General features: G+C 40.8%; 2 protein-coding genes across 3 annotated transcripts in view; one reads left to right on the forward strand and one right to left on the reverse strand.

Moving 5' to 3' along the window:
• The window catches only part of SAMD8 (sterile alpha motif domain containing 8), a 41528-nt gene that overhangs the window by 8554 nt on the left and 17446 nt on the right, over positions 1 to 15528 (forward strand). The window contains exons 1-2 of one of the 2 annotated variants that reach the window (XM_062579547.1): positions 14115 to 14146; positions 15215 to 15368. The gene's annotated coding sequence lies outside the window, so the exon portion shown is untranslated. Of the gene's footprint in view, positions 1 to 14114; positions 14147 to 15214; positions 15369 to 15528 lie in introns of those variants that run through there. The other variant, XM_062579546.1, reaches the window with a different exon arrangement.
• DUSP13A (dual specificity phosphatase 13A) lies at positions 2045 to 5047 on the reverse strand. Its single transcript, XM_062579759.1, has 3 exons — positions 4887 to 5047; positions 4328 to 4545; positions 2045 to 2428 (listed from the first exon to the last, which is right to left on the reverse strand). The coding sequence occupies exons 1-3, from the start codon at positions 5045 to 5047 to the stop codon at positions 2229 to 2231; spliced, it is 579 nt and encodes a 192-aa protein (XP_062435743.1). The 3' UTR covers positions 2045 to 2228.

Consider the following 15528-nt stretch of genomic DNA (forward strand, 5'->3'; position numbering starts at 1 on the left):
GGAGGGTCCATTAATCTTTCTCACATGTGTCTAATTTTACCCAGCTTAAAGCCATTAAGATGCATTATTCCACTCGCACATATTTCAGATATTTCAGTGCCATGTCTTCAAAAGGCTTCAAGACTGAAATCTACTGTAACGCGAATGAGGTATAAATTATGATGCAATATTAACTCATATAAATCCCTGTTAACCCTAATGAAGAATTTCAAAGGCAATCCAGCTTTTCTTCCATCCCTCTGCTGCTTTGTGAGACATAAAGATTGTCCTAACACTGTTAGGTTTTAAATGTGATTTTTCTGTTTGATCTTTCTATGCTACAATGTTTTCCCTTTCTCTTGTCAGTAGAGCTCTTTGGCAAGGTTTAGGAAAATCTGAACAGATACTCAAATAGATCTCTAAAACAGTCTTATATATGCTGATTTTGCAAAGCACCTATGTACACTGAAATAAGGAGGGACTTTCTTTCCATGAGTGCTCAGCTAAATCAGGATCCATGGCTCAGACACTCCAAGAATTAAGGATGACATGGGTCTGGGAAGGAAGTACAACTCATGAATTACCACCATTTAAGTCTTCCAATAACCTTGCAAATCTCTCCAGTGGAGAGGAAAACAATCAGACCTGATGTTTAAAACGCAAACAAACAAGGAGAAATGTATTTACTTAATCTGACAAGAAAAGTTTATAAGGTCAGCTAATCAATAAATCGAAAAAGTAGCAAAGAGCAAAAGTAGATTTGATTATTGCTCCACAGCTCGCAAGATGTAAGTAACAAGCTAATTTTCAGGCAGAATGATAAGATGAATTTTGAATACTGTTTCTGTATTAAAAATCACAGGTTTAAGGTACTGATTAACTGGTGACAGGAAAAGTAACACCCTCAAATCAGTTTAAAACTTACTTGTATCAATTAAGCCTAGCCATTGATGTAAGCTAACTCAGTTCCTTACCAGATTTAGAATACAGCACTATGAGAGGGGCTTAAATCAAATTCAGCATGTTCAGGCAAAAAGTGAGTCTGGTTTACTAAACTGTTTTTAAGGTTATTTTAAGTGGAAGCTTTGAAATCTGGAACATAGACGACTCCATAATCAGGCATCAGGACCCTTACACAGAGACTAGTAGAAAGGAGTGGGCGATGAAGCCTGGCCCTTTGATGCCTTCTCTCTTCCAGGCTCTTACTAATTCTTTGAGAAGGAAGAGGCCAGAGAAAGGCAGCTTGTGTTTGGGCTTAAATCTGGGAAGTTTAAAGAACCTAATGAGAGCTGGAGGACAGGCAGTAGGGGGAGATGTCTTCATAAGGCAAGAGCAAGTCTCTCGCTTGTGATGCTAAACTGATGCAGCTCAGGTTCATATTGCTTATCAGTGGGAGCACTCGTGACAAGATGGGCAAAGCAATTTGCTTACTGAGGAGGAAGGAGCAGAAGGATGGTACAAACCTGTGTTTTACTCCAACTTCTTACTTCACTTTTGCTAGCTATAATATGGAGAAATAATATGGAGAGAGTGTGGGGGAGAACCAATGTGTTAATGCTTACAAAATACTTCAAAGATTTGACATCTTTTTTAATGTCCACAATATATTACATAGTACACCACATCTTACTGAAAATACATTTACACAACAAAAGGCCTGTGGACTTGCTGAGCTTGAGACTGCATAGAGAAAGATCTGCTCATACAAGGTATATTGTGCTGGTGTTGGTCTTCAGGCCATCACAGCTTTCTGTAGCATTGCATTTTCCAAGAGAGCAATGCATGAACTCCTAAGACATTTCCCTCATCCCCATCATCAGACCTGGCGCACGAAAAGGCTTTGCTATGAGAATACATGCATGAGAACTGTAACCACATCAAGGAACTTGGTTGTTATACTTCTACGTAAAAGAAACTCAAACATACTTTATGGTTAGATGCAACTCTTAGCACAAATCAGGAACAAACTCAATCCATCTAAAGCACTCTAGTGGATTTACATGGAAGCCTGGCATCAGGTACAGAAGCACTACAGCACACTGCTTCTAGTGTTGCTGTTGGCTGTGCTCTTCTCAAAGGAACTGAGCTATCAGAATAAATCCATATAAAGTCCTGTGGATTTTTTTCTTTAATTACATAATTTTATTCATTTTTCAACACATATTGATCATAGGAAACTGTATACGTGCAATGGTTATGAAGACAGAAACTAAGAAGCGTTACTTTAAATGTTTTTTAGCAGTCCCCGTTCAGCAGCCCTTCTTTTGCCGAAGCTGCACATCCAAATTTCGCAGGTGTTTCAGAAAGCCGCGATTGGGTGAAATCCATCGATGTTCCTTCACTGTTTTTATGGCTTCAACCAAGGAGAGGTGGTGATTTATCATGAGATATGCTAGGACTAGGGAAGCTGACCTGCTTACTCCAACTGCACAGTGTACCAAAATTTTAGCTAGTAAAAGAATTAAAAAATTACGATCAGAGAAGTGGAGGAGTACAGTGGATGAAGTTCAGTTTAAATGAAAGGCAGATCTCCTGCCTTCTCCAACTTGGTCAGAGTAACATAACAAACATGGTTTATTTGTTACTCTTCTCACAGATCACATGAATCACTAACAATTAAGTCCAATTTGCAACACTTACTCATCTGAGTTATACTCAATTGTGTGAGAAGTGTCATGAGGTCACAACCTGATTTCAGAAACAGTGCTAAATCAAAGCTTATTGAAGCAATGAAGTTGTTCTGGTATAATCAAGAGGAAAATCAGATATATTGATTTCAAAGGGTCTTACTTAGGTGAATAAGGATGCTAAAATCTGGCCTGAAAGGATGGCACGTGCACATTAGCCACCGAGAAAAATGACTGGCCTAATACTACTGTATAGTAAGGCAATATGGCGTGACTATAATTCTCTTTCAAAGCCTGAACTTGTGATAGACTGAGATAGCTCCATTAATGCCAGTTTATTCATGTTAAGGTTTGGTCTTTTATGTAACACAGGTTAGTTAGTATTTTATTGCACCAGTGCCAAGAAGTTTAGCCTCTTGAGTAACATACTATAAATCTTATTGGGTAAGGGTAGATCTTCTCCTTAGAGGTACAGCTCTGCAGGCCCTATTCACACAGGAAGTTCATTTGCAGTGTATGAGCCTCTTCACATGGCTGGTCACTGTAGAAATCAGGACTTTGGAGTCTTTATTTGTTTTTCTACAAATATAGATGGCATAAAAAGATCCCAAAAGACTAGACAAGATTATCAAAACCACACAAATAATAAAAATAAATATATAGCAAAAAGCAAGCAGAGACTCCACCCCTATTACTCGGTACCACTCTCACTGTGGTAAATAAGCTTATTTCAGGTTTTCAGTTATGATGTAGCTGTTTACAGAGCTGGTAAGAAATTCTTTGTCAGTATTGCCCTTAAAACATGCCTGTGATCTATTTGGACATTATCAAAAGGGCCTGAGGTCAAACCAAAAATAAGGAGTAGATTTAAAACTGTGTAGGGTGCTTACTTAGGAATGCCTTTAGGAATTCTGCTGTAAGCAGGAACTCCAGCCCAACCTTGCTAGGTGTCCAAAACATCTGGGGGCAGTCTAGGGCTTTTGCTGCACCCCAAGACATGATGGGGGAGAACACCCAACCCTGCAGTGCTTAGAATGAACTGGGGCACGTTCCCAGCTGCAGGGTGGCTGGGGTGGGTGAGGGCTATGGCAGTGACAACACAGGGGTGCTTTGAGGGTAGCAAAGTGTGAAGAGCTAAGCTCTTAAGCTAAAGCTGACCTCTTCTGGGTAACATAGCTATACCGGGCTTGCTTTTGTGAGTAGGTATGTTCAAACTCAAGCCCTGACCCCTGCCATAGAGTGAACAGACATAAGGTGTGTGTGCATCCTTATAATTCCCACAGGTCCCTTTACCATTCTGAGCACTTTCTCTCCAATTCTTATAAATACTTAGCTTTCTCTATCTTTAAATATTATTTTTTCAGACTATGTTCTGTGTCCATTTTAAATGTTATGTTTCTTTCTTCTCTCTTTTTGAATCAGATGTTTTCCTCACAGATATTTTCTCTGTGTTCTGTCTCCTTTCTTCTCTGACCCATGTATCTCTTGCATTTTTCATCCTTTTCTCCCCTCCACTTTCTGAGGTCTTCCTTGATCTGTCAGGCTCTAGTTACAGCTGCATACAAATGCCCAGCCCTCCCTCGTCTTGCCACCCACTGTGCAGATGACCAGCAACTAGCAGTAGAGCATGTATTGACCGGTCCACCACTGAGCTTGTGTAATTGGCCTGTTACAAGAGGCTGTCAACTAACATAAAAATGTGCACAACAACAATTTCATACCTCCTGGTGTGTTCAAAGCTTTGTGAATAAATTCTGCCGCAGAGAAAAAGAACTGGCTTATGTCAAAGTCTGGAAGGTCATAGGCAGGTACACCATAATAATCAATGGTAGCTCCATAAAAGTCCTGGCCTCCTTGGCTGTACACGGTGCCGTGGGCAGCATTCAAAACATGGGTAACACCCATCTTCCACAGAATGAATCTGTTGTGAGCTGTTACTCTAAGGAAAAGACAAACATAAGCAGATCAAGATGAATACAGAGATATTTACAGAGCAGGAAAAGCACTGTGATTGCATCTCCCAAGCTGCTTGCTGGAACATACGCCAATGCATTGTTTCTCAGGGCTAACCAACAATTAGCTACCAATTCAGTCAGTTTTATCTCAGAATCTTTGCTGTCTGCAGCATAAATAAAGTCAATTAGCAAAACTATGAGCTACCTAAAGCCATACCTACAAATCATACTAATAGACAGAAATGCAAAGACAGTAAGGGGCTGAAAGAGATAAGAAGTACAATAGAGGCGTTAAATTTTAGTCAGTCCAGCAAGCTCTACTTACAGGTCTCCTAAGAAGAGATTAGGCCATACTTCATCAACATGGTTACAAGACGGTCCCCTAGTATTCAGGAGCTGTTCAAGTTCTTTAAGAGAAGGAACGTCCCCCATGCATGTCCCAGCCCCTCCAGGGACCTGTGGGCATAATGCTTCTGGCCCGGACATGCTGAGCAAGAAACAGCCGAGGCTCTCAGGAGCCAGCAATCCCAAATCAGCCCTGCCCTGCTTGCTGGGGTACTGCCAGAGCCCATTGCTGTCACGGGGGATTCAGTGAGATGTGCTGCAGCAGCTGCCAGACAGCTACACGCTCCTGAGCCTCTGCATCATGCTGCCCCATAGTGCTGTGGCCCTGCACCCACCAAGGGTCTGCATCCTCCTCTGAGCTGTCTCAACTACCCCCAGCAATAGTGAGCTACACATCACAAGTAATAAAAGGCTCAATAAAAGAAAAATAGAAACCTGTCAGGTGCACTAAGAATGACAAATATATTCTAGTGACATAGAAGATCTTAAAAATATAGCTGCTAAAGAGCTGGAAACGCATCAATGGCTTCTACTGACAGGGCCACCAAGAGATGAAACACCTAGTATAAATAATCTAGAGAAATTTATTTCTTGAAGCTACTGGTTTTGCACCAGGTAAGAGAAGCTGAGCCTAAATGTGTGTTATATGTTTCATGTTATCTATTGTGGTTATTGCTTTCATCAATGTGTTAATAAAATACATCTGCCACATATTGTACGATATGTTCTTTTGTTGAAGGGCAAATAAGCAACAGGAGTATAATGATTGCCAGGTAAAACTTGTAAGTCACTGGGGTAGTTTAGATGGGAGGTCCTGATGATTCGCAGCTTAGGGATTCATCACAACAAATTGTAATATTAGTGTGTCCTTTCAGGAAGACCAGTGCCTGCTGTTCTATGCAATTCCTGGTAGGGAACCACAAAAATGTGAGGTGATCTGTGGAGCTACAGTACAAAACATGTGAAATGTGATGTTCTTCCTTTGTAGTCTTAGCAGTTAGTACTCAGAGCAAAGCTCTCTTACCAAAGAAGTCTAGAAGAGTCTCCAGAAGAAGGAGACTCAAGAGGAAAAGCTTGATGCTGATATCAGCATCACTGTAGAAAAAGGCTGGTAAATGGAAAGAATACTTGGTCAGGCCTGAAACATCTTTATTCTACAAGCATTGGTCTATTATTTTGGAGAGAGGGTTTGTTTTATTTTATTGTATTTTATCAAGAGGCATGGATAAAGGTTTGAAACAGGATATTAAAGTCTGGACTATTTGAGAATACTCATGGTGAGTGGTCACCATAATGCAAGGCAATAATTTCTAGCATCAGAAGGCAAATACTGTAGTGAAGAAAAAAATATTTGTGACTTTGTTTAGAATCTCAGGAAGCAGGAGATATTGTTAAGGTTACATTGTGGACTTAGAAGGAACTGTTTAAGAGTCTTCTATATATAAAGAGACTGTTAGTTCCCAAAGCCATGTACATTCTGGCCTAGGAGCTGAAATACAAGAAACTGTGGGCAACAGTTGCTGCAGTGCTTATTTAGAGGGAGGCAGTGGGACAGGCACTGAACTGCTGCACTTCTGAACCACAGGCTGCTGCCCCACGAGACCAAGCTTGCAGCAGTACAGCCAGCTGATCAGACCCAGCATAGGAGAACTGTAAAATGGTTAAAGTTATATTTCAAGCACCAGATATATGTTCTTAAGATTTTTATCTGCTTTGTTCTTCCTTCTTCCTTTAGTAAAATAGGGTTTGTTAAGCTAATTGATTTGTGCTCATGAGTGAGGAAAATTGACTGAACAGATGAAAGTTGTTTAGTTTAGTTTTCCCAGGTTTCTGGGTGAAGGCTCAAGTTGGGGTTTTTACCAGCACTTTTTTAAGGTAAGCCCAGCTCTTTTGTGCCAATCAAGTTCTCTGGCCCGAATATGACACTCATATTTAACTCTGTACCTTTCACCAGTAAAAATTTCTTTGGCCTCTACTTCAAATGCACTTAACTAAATATTGAGAGGTAATTTACAGTGCAAAAGCAGATGAGCAGCAAAATGTGACCTTCAGATGAACGCTTTCCAAATCTTCTGCACCTCCAAGATTTGCTGTAACATATGGCCAACTGCTTCAAAACTCAGTCCTTCCACCTAGCGTCTTCTAAACCCTTAATAGTTATGTAAACATGACTTTGGTAAAGCTGTGTTGCTTTTCTTGCCAGGACCTGTCTTTGAGACAGGCAGGGGGCAGAGATCTGTTTTTTAAGCAGGCTCCATTAGATAATAACACAGAGGATGTGCTTTTGCCTACAAGAATTAGACTGTCTCTTTCTGCTTTGTGTGCCCCCTTGCTGGCCGTTCTGCCCTCTGTACTGGGTGCTCCACTTGTCTCTGCAGATCTAAAGAGGCTGATGGTATCAGAATATACCTCTTTCCACATATTTACCCAGGATTTAGCTGTCAAGTCTGTGGGCCAAAATCGGACAGTCAAATGCTACTCTACTGAAATGTCCCTTGGTATGAAACTCTCATGAATCTGAAGAGCCTTATCAGCTGAAATGCTTCTAAGAAAATCCAAAGGCTTTATTCCATCATGTTCTTGTTTATTGGAGCACTTTGTTTTATTCTCAACATTCAAGAAAAGGCCACCGTTTTTAACTCTGTGGAGAACTGTTGTATTTTAGTTCATATAAAGTGAGCTGGAATGTGATGCTGAAAAAACTATGCAAAGTATCAACTTAGCTTTGTCATAAAATTTGGCAGCAGATCTCTTCTAAGCGTAACCTTTCTGTGCGAGTGGCTTTGGCTCTCCACACTTTTGCTTCCTGTATGGCCCTTTTAAAGCTACTCAGAAGGGATGTAAAAAGCAAAGAATTTACATACCATCAGTCTAAATGTTTCTCAATGGGAAAATTAGCTTTCTAGGCACTAGGGACTTCTTGAAATCCCAAGAATTTGGACATTCTCCTGACTATTTGGTAGGCAATTCTAAATAAAACATTTGTGTGCAGTAGTGTATGACTTTAACATAGCTGCTGTTTCAACTGAATTAAAGCATGATTAATTTAGGAACACCCAACAGAAGTCATCCTTTTAATCAGTGGACTACGCCTTTGTGACTACATTGTCGGTAATACTTGGTGCAATAATCTAAATCAAATATTCCTTAGCTAACAGTGTAATAGGAAGCAACAGTGTAAACACCCATGGAGTGCTTTACTAGCACACAACATGGCATTAGCAGGCCCCTCCCAGAGGCAAAAACTGTGGAGATCAAACACAGAATATTCATGGAAGCTCTTTTATTGAAAATACTGCTACCAATACTAACTGGTACCATGTTTGTGACACTTTTTTCACATATCCTATAAGGAGAAAGCTTTTTGCAGTGAAAATGTTACAGTACAGAAGTCCAGCTAGTGTAAATAAGCACAGGTAGGTAACTACATTCATCCCCACACTTCAAACAGCTTCTCATTTCACTTGTTAGCTTGTTTTCAGCATTTGTTTTCTGGGCTGTTTAATTATTGAACAAAAATCAAACTAATTGAATTCTGGTACATTTAGCTGAATTTTAAGTGATACAGTGTTTTATGTTTTCTACTGCATTAACATATTTTTAACCTATGGAATGATTCTGTCTGTTTAGCACATGGAGTTAACTTTTTTTTTTCTTTTTGAAAAGCTCGTTCATTAGTTCTTTTTCCATTCGCTTCCTTTTTCTCTGATTACAGGGGTAAGAAATGGATGTTTAAAAGTTCACAGAGTCCTGATCTAAGTATACCTCAATTCAAGTAGAGATTACAGAAAACTTTCTAAACTAACTAGGACTTGGTCTGTACAAAAAAGCATTATTTAGATCAATTAGCTTCACCTCTAGCTAAAGATCCCCCTTGGCTTGTTGCATTCTTCGCTGGAATGTAATTTTCAGAAGCAATTTACTCTCTATTCACCTGCGGCCCTTTCTTCCTTCATATGGTCTTGTTGAGAGCTTTTGGAGATAAATACTTCAAGTCACTGAATGTAAACAGTGTTATGTGATGTCAAAGAGAATTTGAAAAAATACATTCACATATCTCATTTTCCATTGCTGTATAATTGTAGCTGGAGCTAGTTGGGAAATTTCAATAAGAATTTTCTTTTTTTTTCTTTTTTTTTTTTTTTTTTTGTAATTAAATGTCAGCCTGAACAGTGAATCAATCTAACTGTGTAAATCGATTAAATTGTTCTCAATCTAAGGTTGCATCCAGCATAATTACACATTTTAAAGACTTTTTCACTTGGTAATCTGCAGTAGTTTTTACAATATCTGTAGCATATCCCTTGTCTCAAATACCAAGGCTCACATGTCAGCACTAGCACCACCTGTCAAACTTACATCAATGCATTCCTGTCACTTGCCATTAACTGATATAGCTAAAAGTGATGGAAAGATGTTTATTGGAAAATGCTGTTAAATAAAGCACAAAGTATTTGCAGACATCATCTTTTTAGAGAGCCTCAAATATAAGCGAGGAGAAACAATCTTCAGTTTCAAAATGCAGTGGCTAAACAGCTATTGCATGTCTACTTTCAACTAAGGATTACAAGCTTCAAATTCTCCTCTTCATCACCTTTCCATGTAAGCTAATCTGGTCATTTTGAAAATCTTTGACAGAGCAGAAAAATGCCACTAGCAGTGATAATTTCAGATAGAAACCTAGCGGAGGCCCTCGTCAGTGCTGGGGTTGCCAAACTGCTGATGCAAAATAGCTGAGCAGCCCACAGAGGCGGGCATGGGGGATATTGCGTCACCAGGCTACATACCACTTGGTCTTCCCACTTCTGCTGCTGATGTTACTTATGGCCAGCTGTTTACTGCACGGAAATCTGCTGATGATATAACAGACTTTGGAGCCTATAAATTTCAGATAGTCCTGAAGTCACTGATATATATAGTTACAGCTGATTTTCCAACCTGGACTTTAAAAGTATGGAGACTAAATTCAAAGTCATTTGTCTGCCAATTGATTGCTAGTCTTGCTATACAACTGTATATGGAAATGGGATAAGGAACCTGCTTCTGTTTTTGCTTCCTTCCTGCAATCCAGTGAGCAGGTGGATTCTAGTGAATGTTTGTGTTAGGGAAAAATCAACAAAACATAAGCCATAGTACTATGAACAAATTAGCACTTTTCTAGAACCTTCACAAAAAAGTGAAGAATGTAGGAGATCGAGAAGGTGAGTTAACTCTATGACTGTTCTTAAGACACACTCACACAGTGACCTCTTCTGCGATGAAACAGCTCCATAGCCTCCTGTAATTATTTTTGTAGCAATTTTTAATTGTTGCTTTTATTTATTTTTACCTTTTTTTTTTTTTTTTTTTTTTTGCTTAAGTCAGTTTTTTGAGTTGTATTAAAATATGCAGAAAGAAGGAAAATCACACAAGGATGAAAAGCAGTAAACTTGTTCAGATCACAGCCTTTGGTACAGATTAGTTATTGTTTGGGTAGTGATTTATAGAGTGTGGGCTCCACGACATGGCTCCACCCAAATATGTTACAATAATAACAAGCTCTTGCAATGTTTTACAGAGATGTCTGAGCACTGTCCTTACTTTACTGTAATAGGATTAAGATAGTCAGGTGAATTGTCTTCCTAATATTGCATCAGTGGAAATGGAACCTAGCTCCCCTTCCATGAGGATGTCTAGGAATGGGAGGGCCCATGTTCTTAATTCTGTTTATCCGTTTCTGAGGAATTGGGCATAATGTCATCTACTGTGTCACACCAGAAGCAGCCTTGGGGTGCCAAGGCAAGTTAATGTTGTTGCATATGTTGCTGTAGGGGCTTTTCCTGAGGTTTTAGATGCTTGTGTTTTCAGTTTTCAATCTACTTATTTTAGATTATGAGATGAGGAGGCAGTCACTTTTATGCTGCTTTAGTGAAGTTCCTAATATTTTTTCCTTCAGGGCCTTGGAAGTACATCAGTGTTGCAATAAGGTAAAAATGGTTAAAAGTCATGCTGAAACAGATCTTAGACATGATATTAAAACAAAGAAATAGATGTCTTTCAGCCATGTGAGTAAATGAGAGAACAGCAAACAAGAAAATTGGTGAGCTGTGCAGTGAGAATGGGATACAGGCTAAACATAACATGAGTATGGTCTTGTAAGAAAATAAATCACCTTTCAGAACACATGGGCAATAGCAGATCATTTATGAGACTGGTAAAACTGCTCTGGGAGAAGAAGCCAACATGTGCTTTTATTAGTACAAAACAATTATTCACTTGGGCAAGAAAAAGCAAAAGACATAGCTTCTACAGGGAAACCTTGTTTTCAAGTTATAGAAAACAGAGCCAAATTCCAACTTCTCACACATGTGGGAGCAGGGCACCCTCTGGATCACTGAGGTGAGATTGCTGCTAATGCAGACACTGATTCACAATATCCCTTTTCTACTGATACGGTAATCTCCAGACCTAGCATTGTGAGTCTTGCAGGGCAGATAAATTACAAAGGGTGTTCCCATACAAATGCAAATATAAATAAAAGTGGCAATGTACTGTAAATTATAACAACTTGGCAATTGGAAGTGTGCAAAGAATTGTAATTTACTGGCAGCTAGTGTGGAAAAAAATCATGGCAGAAAAAGCAATGAATGCACACAGTAAAGAAGCTTTGCAGTTCTGTTTTAACCTACCCTCTTTGCTCTCCTGTAATTTTGTTTTCCTTGTCAGATTAATCAAAATAATCAGTATTCCATATTGAATGTGAACCTGGAGTAAGTTAAATTACTTCAACATTTCAGCCTGTTTTATTACCAACTTAATCTCATGTTTGATTTTTTGTTTGCTTGTTTATTTTTCAAATTCACACACACATGTTCTACAGTTTGTCACTGATGAATTTGGTCTTGTGAGGTTTTTAATCTAGTGCATGTGAAGGGCAAGAAGGAGAACAATAGAAGGACTGAAGTAGCACTTAATTCCTACACTGTTTGCAGATGCTATTAAATCTGGGCAGAGAAACATTCCGTCAAACTTCAGCAGCTCATTTGGAAAACTATGTAACATTTGGTGAAAAAAAAAAAGATAGATGGAACAGACTGCATAGAGATAAGCATCTCTGAACCAAGATCACTCACGTAATAAAGAGCAGAAGTTCTTCCAGCTTTTTTTTATTTCGAATATCTGTTATTTCATCTATTTAGAATGGATATTCTAAACAAATACTGTACAATCTTGGACATTTGCATTAGACTACTCAATGACTTGACAACTTGATATAGTTGCAAAGACTTTTGAAATGCAAAATTTCCTTTTCTTCCACTGTACTTACACATACACAAGGATTATAAAAGATTGCTTCTTTTCTCTGTGAAGAAAGAACTCAAGGTCAAATTCTGTCAAATGGTGAGTTTCATTAGCTTAATGGAGCTACACTGGCACCTACACTTTTTATTTCAATTGAAGCTACAACTTAGGAGACTTATATTGGACCTCACTGCAATTACATCATCAGTAAAGTTAGTTCTGTGCATTCTTCAGACTGCATTAGGCTGCTGCAAATACACAAAATAATCATACGCAAAATAAATTTATTTTTGAAGTCATTTGTTTATAATTTACCTATCCTATCCATTTGTACTATTTATAGGTTATGGAGCACCTAAAGTTACCGTGCCTTGCTGAAGCTTTCATAAGGCATTTGTGCTATTCACATCTGTCGTTCGGATCACTTCAGATAAATGATTGACCAAACGTTGTCAGCCACCTGTCAGTTTTCAGATTTATTATTTCTACAGACATCAGAGAAGAAAAATGGTGCAAAAAAGTGGTGCATCTGAGAGAAAAATGTTTCTTAACAGTTTCTGTGATACGAATATTGACAACAGCTTTAAGAGGATTTCTCAAGTTTTATCTGCTATTTTCTTCAGAAGCATGTCTTTAATGAAGGATGGGGGTATTTTCATGACTTTTTTTTAATGTTGGAAGGATCATTCTAAATGTTTATTTCTCAGCTTAATAAAATTCTACTTAATGTGATAGGAAATGTCCACCCCTTTCATCATGCCCAGACTGTACAGACTGCACTAGGGTATTTCCCAGATGACAGACAAGACAGATCATACTGGAGAAAATGTCATATTACAGTATCTTCCTGTAGACTACAATTTTTTTTTATCTTTACTCTGGTTTCATTATGTTCTGCTGTTCTTCTTTGGTTAGAAAAGCAAAAGACACCCTTTCTTCTCTCCAGCTGAAGTCTGTTGGGACTACAGAAAATTTTGTCTTCTCTCGTCATATGACTGCTGTGCAGTCTGCTGCCAACCGCCTACAGATTATGAATTTACTTCACAGCTCAAAGCTGTGACTATGCTTCTACCTAAGGCCTTCACTGCCGGTCACCAGTGACAAGGCGGAGGGCAGCAGCCCCTTGCACTCCGCAGGCCCGTGTCAGCAAGGCCGCAGGTAACAAGCTGGTACGTGACAACGCGCAAGAGCCTGGTCGTCGCCGGCTACCGCCCTCAGCGCAGGGCTTCAACAGGCAGTGCGGGCCCCCGTCCCGCGGGGCAGCGGGCGGAGGACGCGGCCCCACAGCCCGCGGGCGCGAGGGCTTCGCTGCACTAACGGCCGCCTCCGAGGGCGGGAAGCCGCGGCCCCGCCCCTCCCGGAAGCTGCCCGCGCGCCGGCCCCGCCCCGCCGGGGCCCCGCCCCTTCCACCGCCTCCTCGGGGCGGGCGCTAGTAACCGCCACTTCCGGCTGGGGATGGGGCGGTTGCGGTGGGCGCCGCCGCCGCCGCCGCCCCAGGGAGCGAGGACGCGCCGGGGCCGCCGCCGCCGCCGCCGCCCTGCGCCGGGGCGCTGCGGCACCGCCACGTAGCGCCGCCGCCGCAGGTGAGGGCGCCGCGGGCGTTTCGGCGCCGCGGCCCCGGCGGGGCCGCCCCGCGGCCGGGAGCCCCGCGCCGGCTCCGGCGCCGGCTCCGGCTCCCGGTGCCGCCCGCCGCGGCGGCGCCCGGCCGGCCGGGGCGGAGGGGCGGGCAGCGCGGCGGCCGGGCTGGGGGGTGCCGCGGAGGCTGCCCGGGAAAGGAAAATGGAGTTCGGTCGTGTTTTGTCGTTGCGCTGAGAAACGCGCCTCTCCGTCGGCAGCGTGTGCCCGTCTGTCACGGCGCGGCTGCCCGGCCTCGCCTCGCGTTGGCCGGAGGCGGTGCTGGGCCCCCGAGGGGCCCGGCTACGAGCTCGGAGGAACCGGCGGTCCGCGAAGAAGCTGAAAGTCGGTTGTGTTGCCGTCTTCACCTCTTTGATGGCAAAGATTAGAGTTCTGGCACTTCCTAGGCTTCTGTGACTTGTTATTTTTTGTAAACTCTGTAAGCTTCATATTTTGATGCTGGTCAACAACTAAAAAAAAAAAAAAAAAAAAACTGCAGATGCAAGCATTTAGCAGATCGCTGGCAAACTCCGTAGTCTGCGGAGCAGGAACATGTCAAGTATTGGGCAGCTTAGTTGTGCACTGTTCCTGTGCTCTTTTAGTATTTAAGGTCTATTAAGAAAGACAAATTGCTGTCAAGGCTAACATAGGTATTAAAACCAACCAAACAATTGCTTTGGGGAAATAATGTCAAGTACTTACGTTGTGTGTCAGTTTTACAGTTAGATGTAGAAACAATTGTACCACGTCCAAGCTGATATTTTGGAAACTTTTTTTCCTTCAGTCAATGGTGTAAAATTGGTGGTTTTTTTTTTTTTTTTTTTTTTTGAGGACACAGTATTTAGCTCTTTTGTAAAAAGTGGTTGAGTAAGCAGAATTTGATTAATTAATTGGCAAGGCAGTGTGGAATGTGAGTAAGTGCCATTGCTGTCTTACATGTGTGCTCTTTAAGCTTCATGATTAAATGGAGCAGTCTGCCCAAACCTTGCCCAGCAAGCTTTTTTTATTATTATTTTTCTTTTTTTAATGGGAGTTTAAGTCTTAAGTATGTTTAGAAAGTTAACTTTGCAGGAACTGTTATTCAGTGTGCCAAATCTACAGTCTACATAGCTGATGCATTATGTGGCCTCTCAAACTATTCACTTAATTATTGCTGATGTTACACCTTTCTAATTCTTGTTGTAATTATATTTGAAAAGGATGTATTTTTTTCAAGATCCATAAGTTAATGGAAGAAGAGGTAAATGAGTTCTAGTGTTTGACATTTTATTGGTTTTTAACTGAAGTTGAAATGGTCTGATGGTTTATATTTGACTTCTCCATTTGCAATTCAGGGGAAAAAATGCTGCTAGTGTTGTAAAATAAAGTGATAGAAGATTGATTTGCACTAAAAAGTATTTTTCCTCTCCACAGAGTTCCTTTATGCAACTGGACACTGTGTATGTGCCGTCTGTACAGAGCAGCTGATGATGCTGTGCTCTGGGGTGGTGAAAACTCCACAAGACTTTTCTTGACCTTTAAATACCCCTCATGTTTGGTAGTAGGTGCCTTTTGCTGGATACCAGAGGTAAGCAAATTCCTTTTGTTTTGTACTTTATTTTACTTTGTGTGATATGGAAAAAGGCAAAAACAATTTGCAGGATTGGGGCAAAGTGATTTTTATACTTAGTAGACAGAAATTAATTGGGAAATTAGATAAGTATAAGCTGTGAAAATGCTACTTAAGG

Source organism: Rhea pennata, chromosome 7 (assembly GCF_028389875.1).
Source record: "Rhea pennata isolate bPtePen1 chromosome 7, bPtePen1.pri, whole genome shotgun sequence".
Taxonomy (NCBI): domain Eukaryota; kingdom Metazoa; phylum Chordata; class Aves; order Rheiformes; family Rheidae; genus Rhea; species Rhea pennata.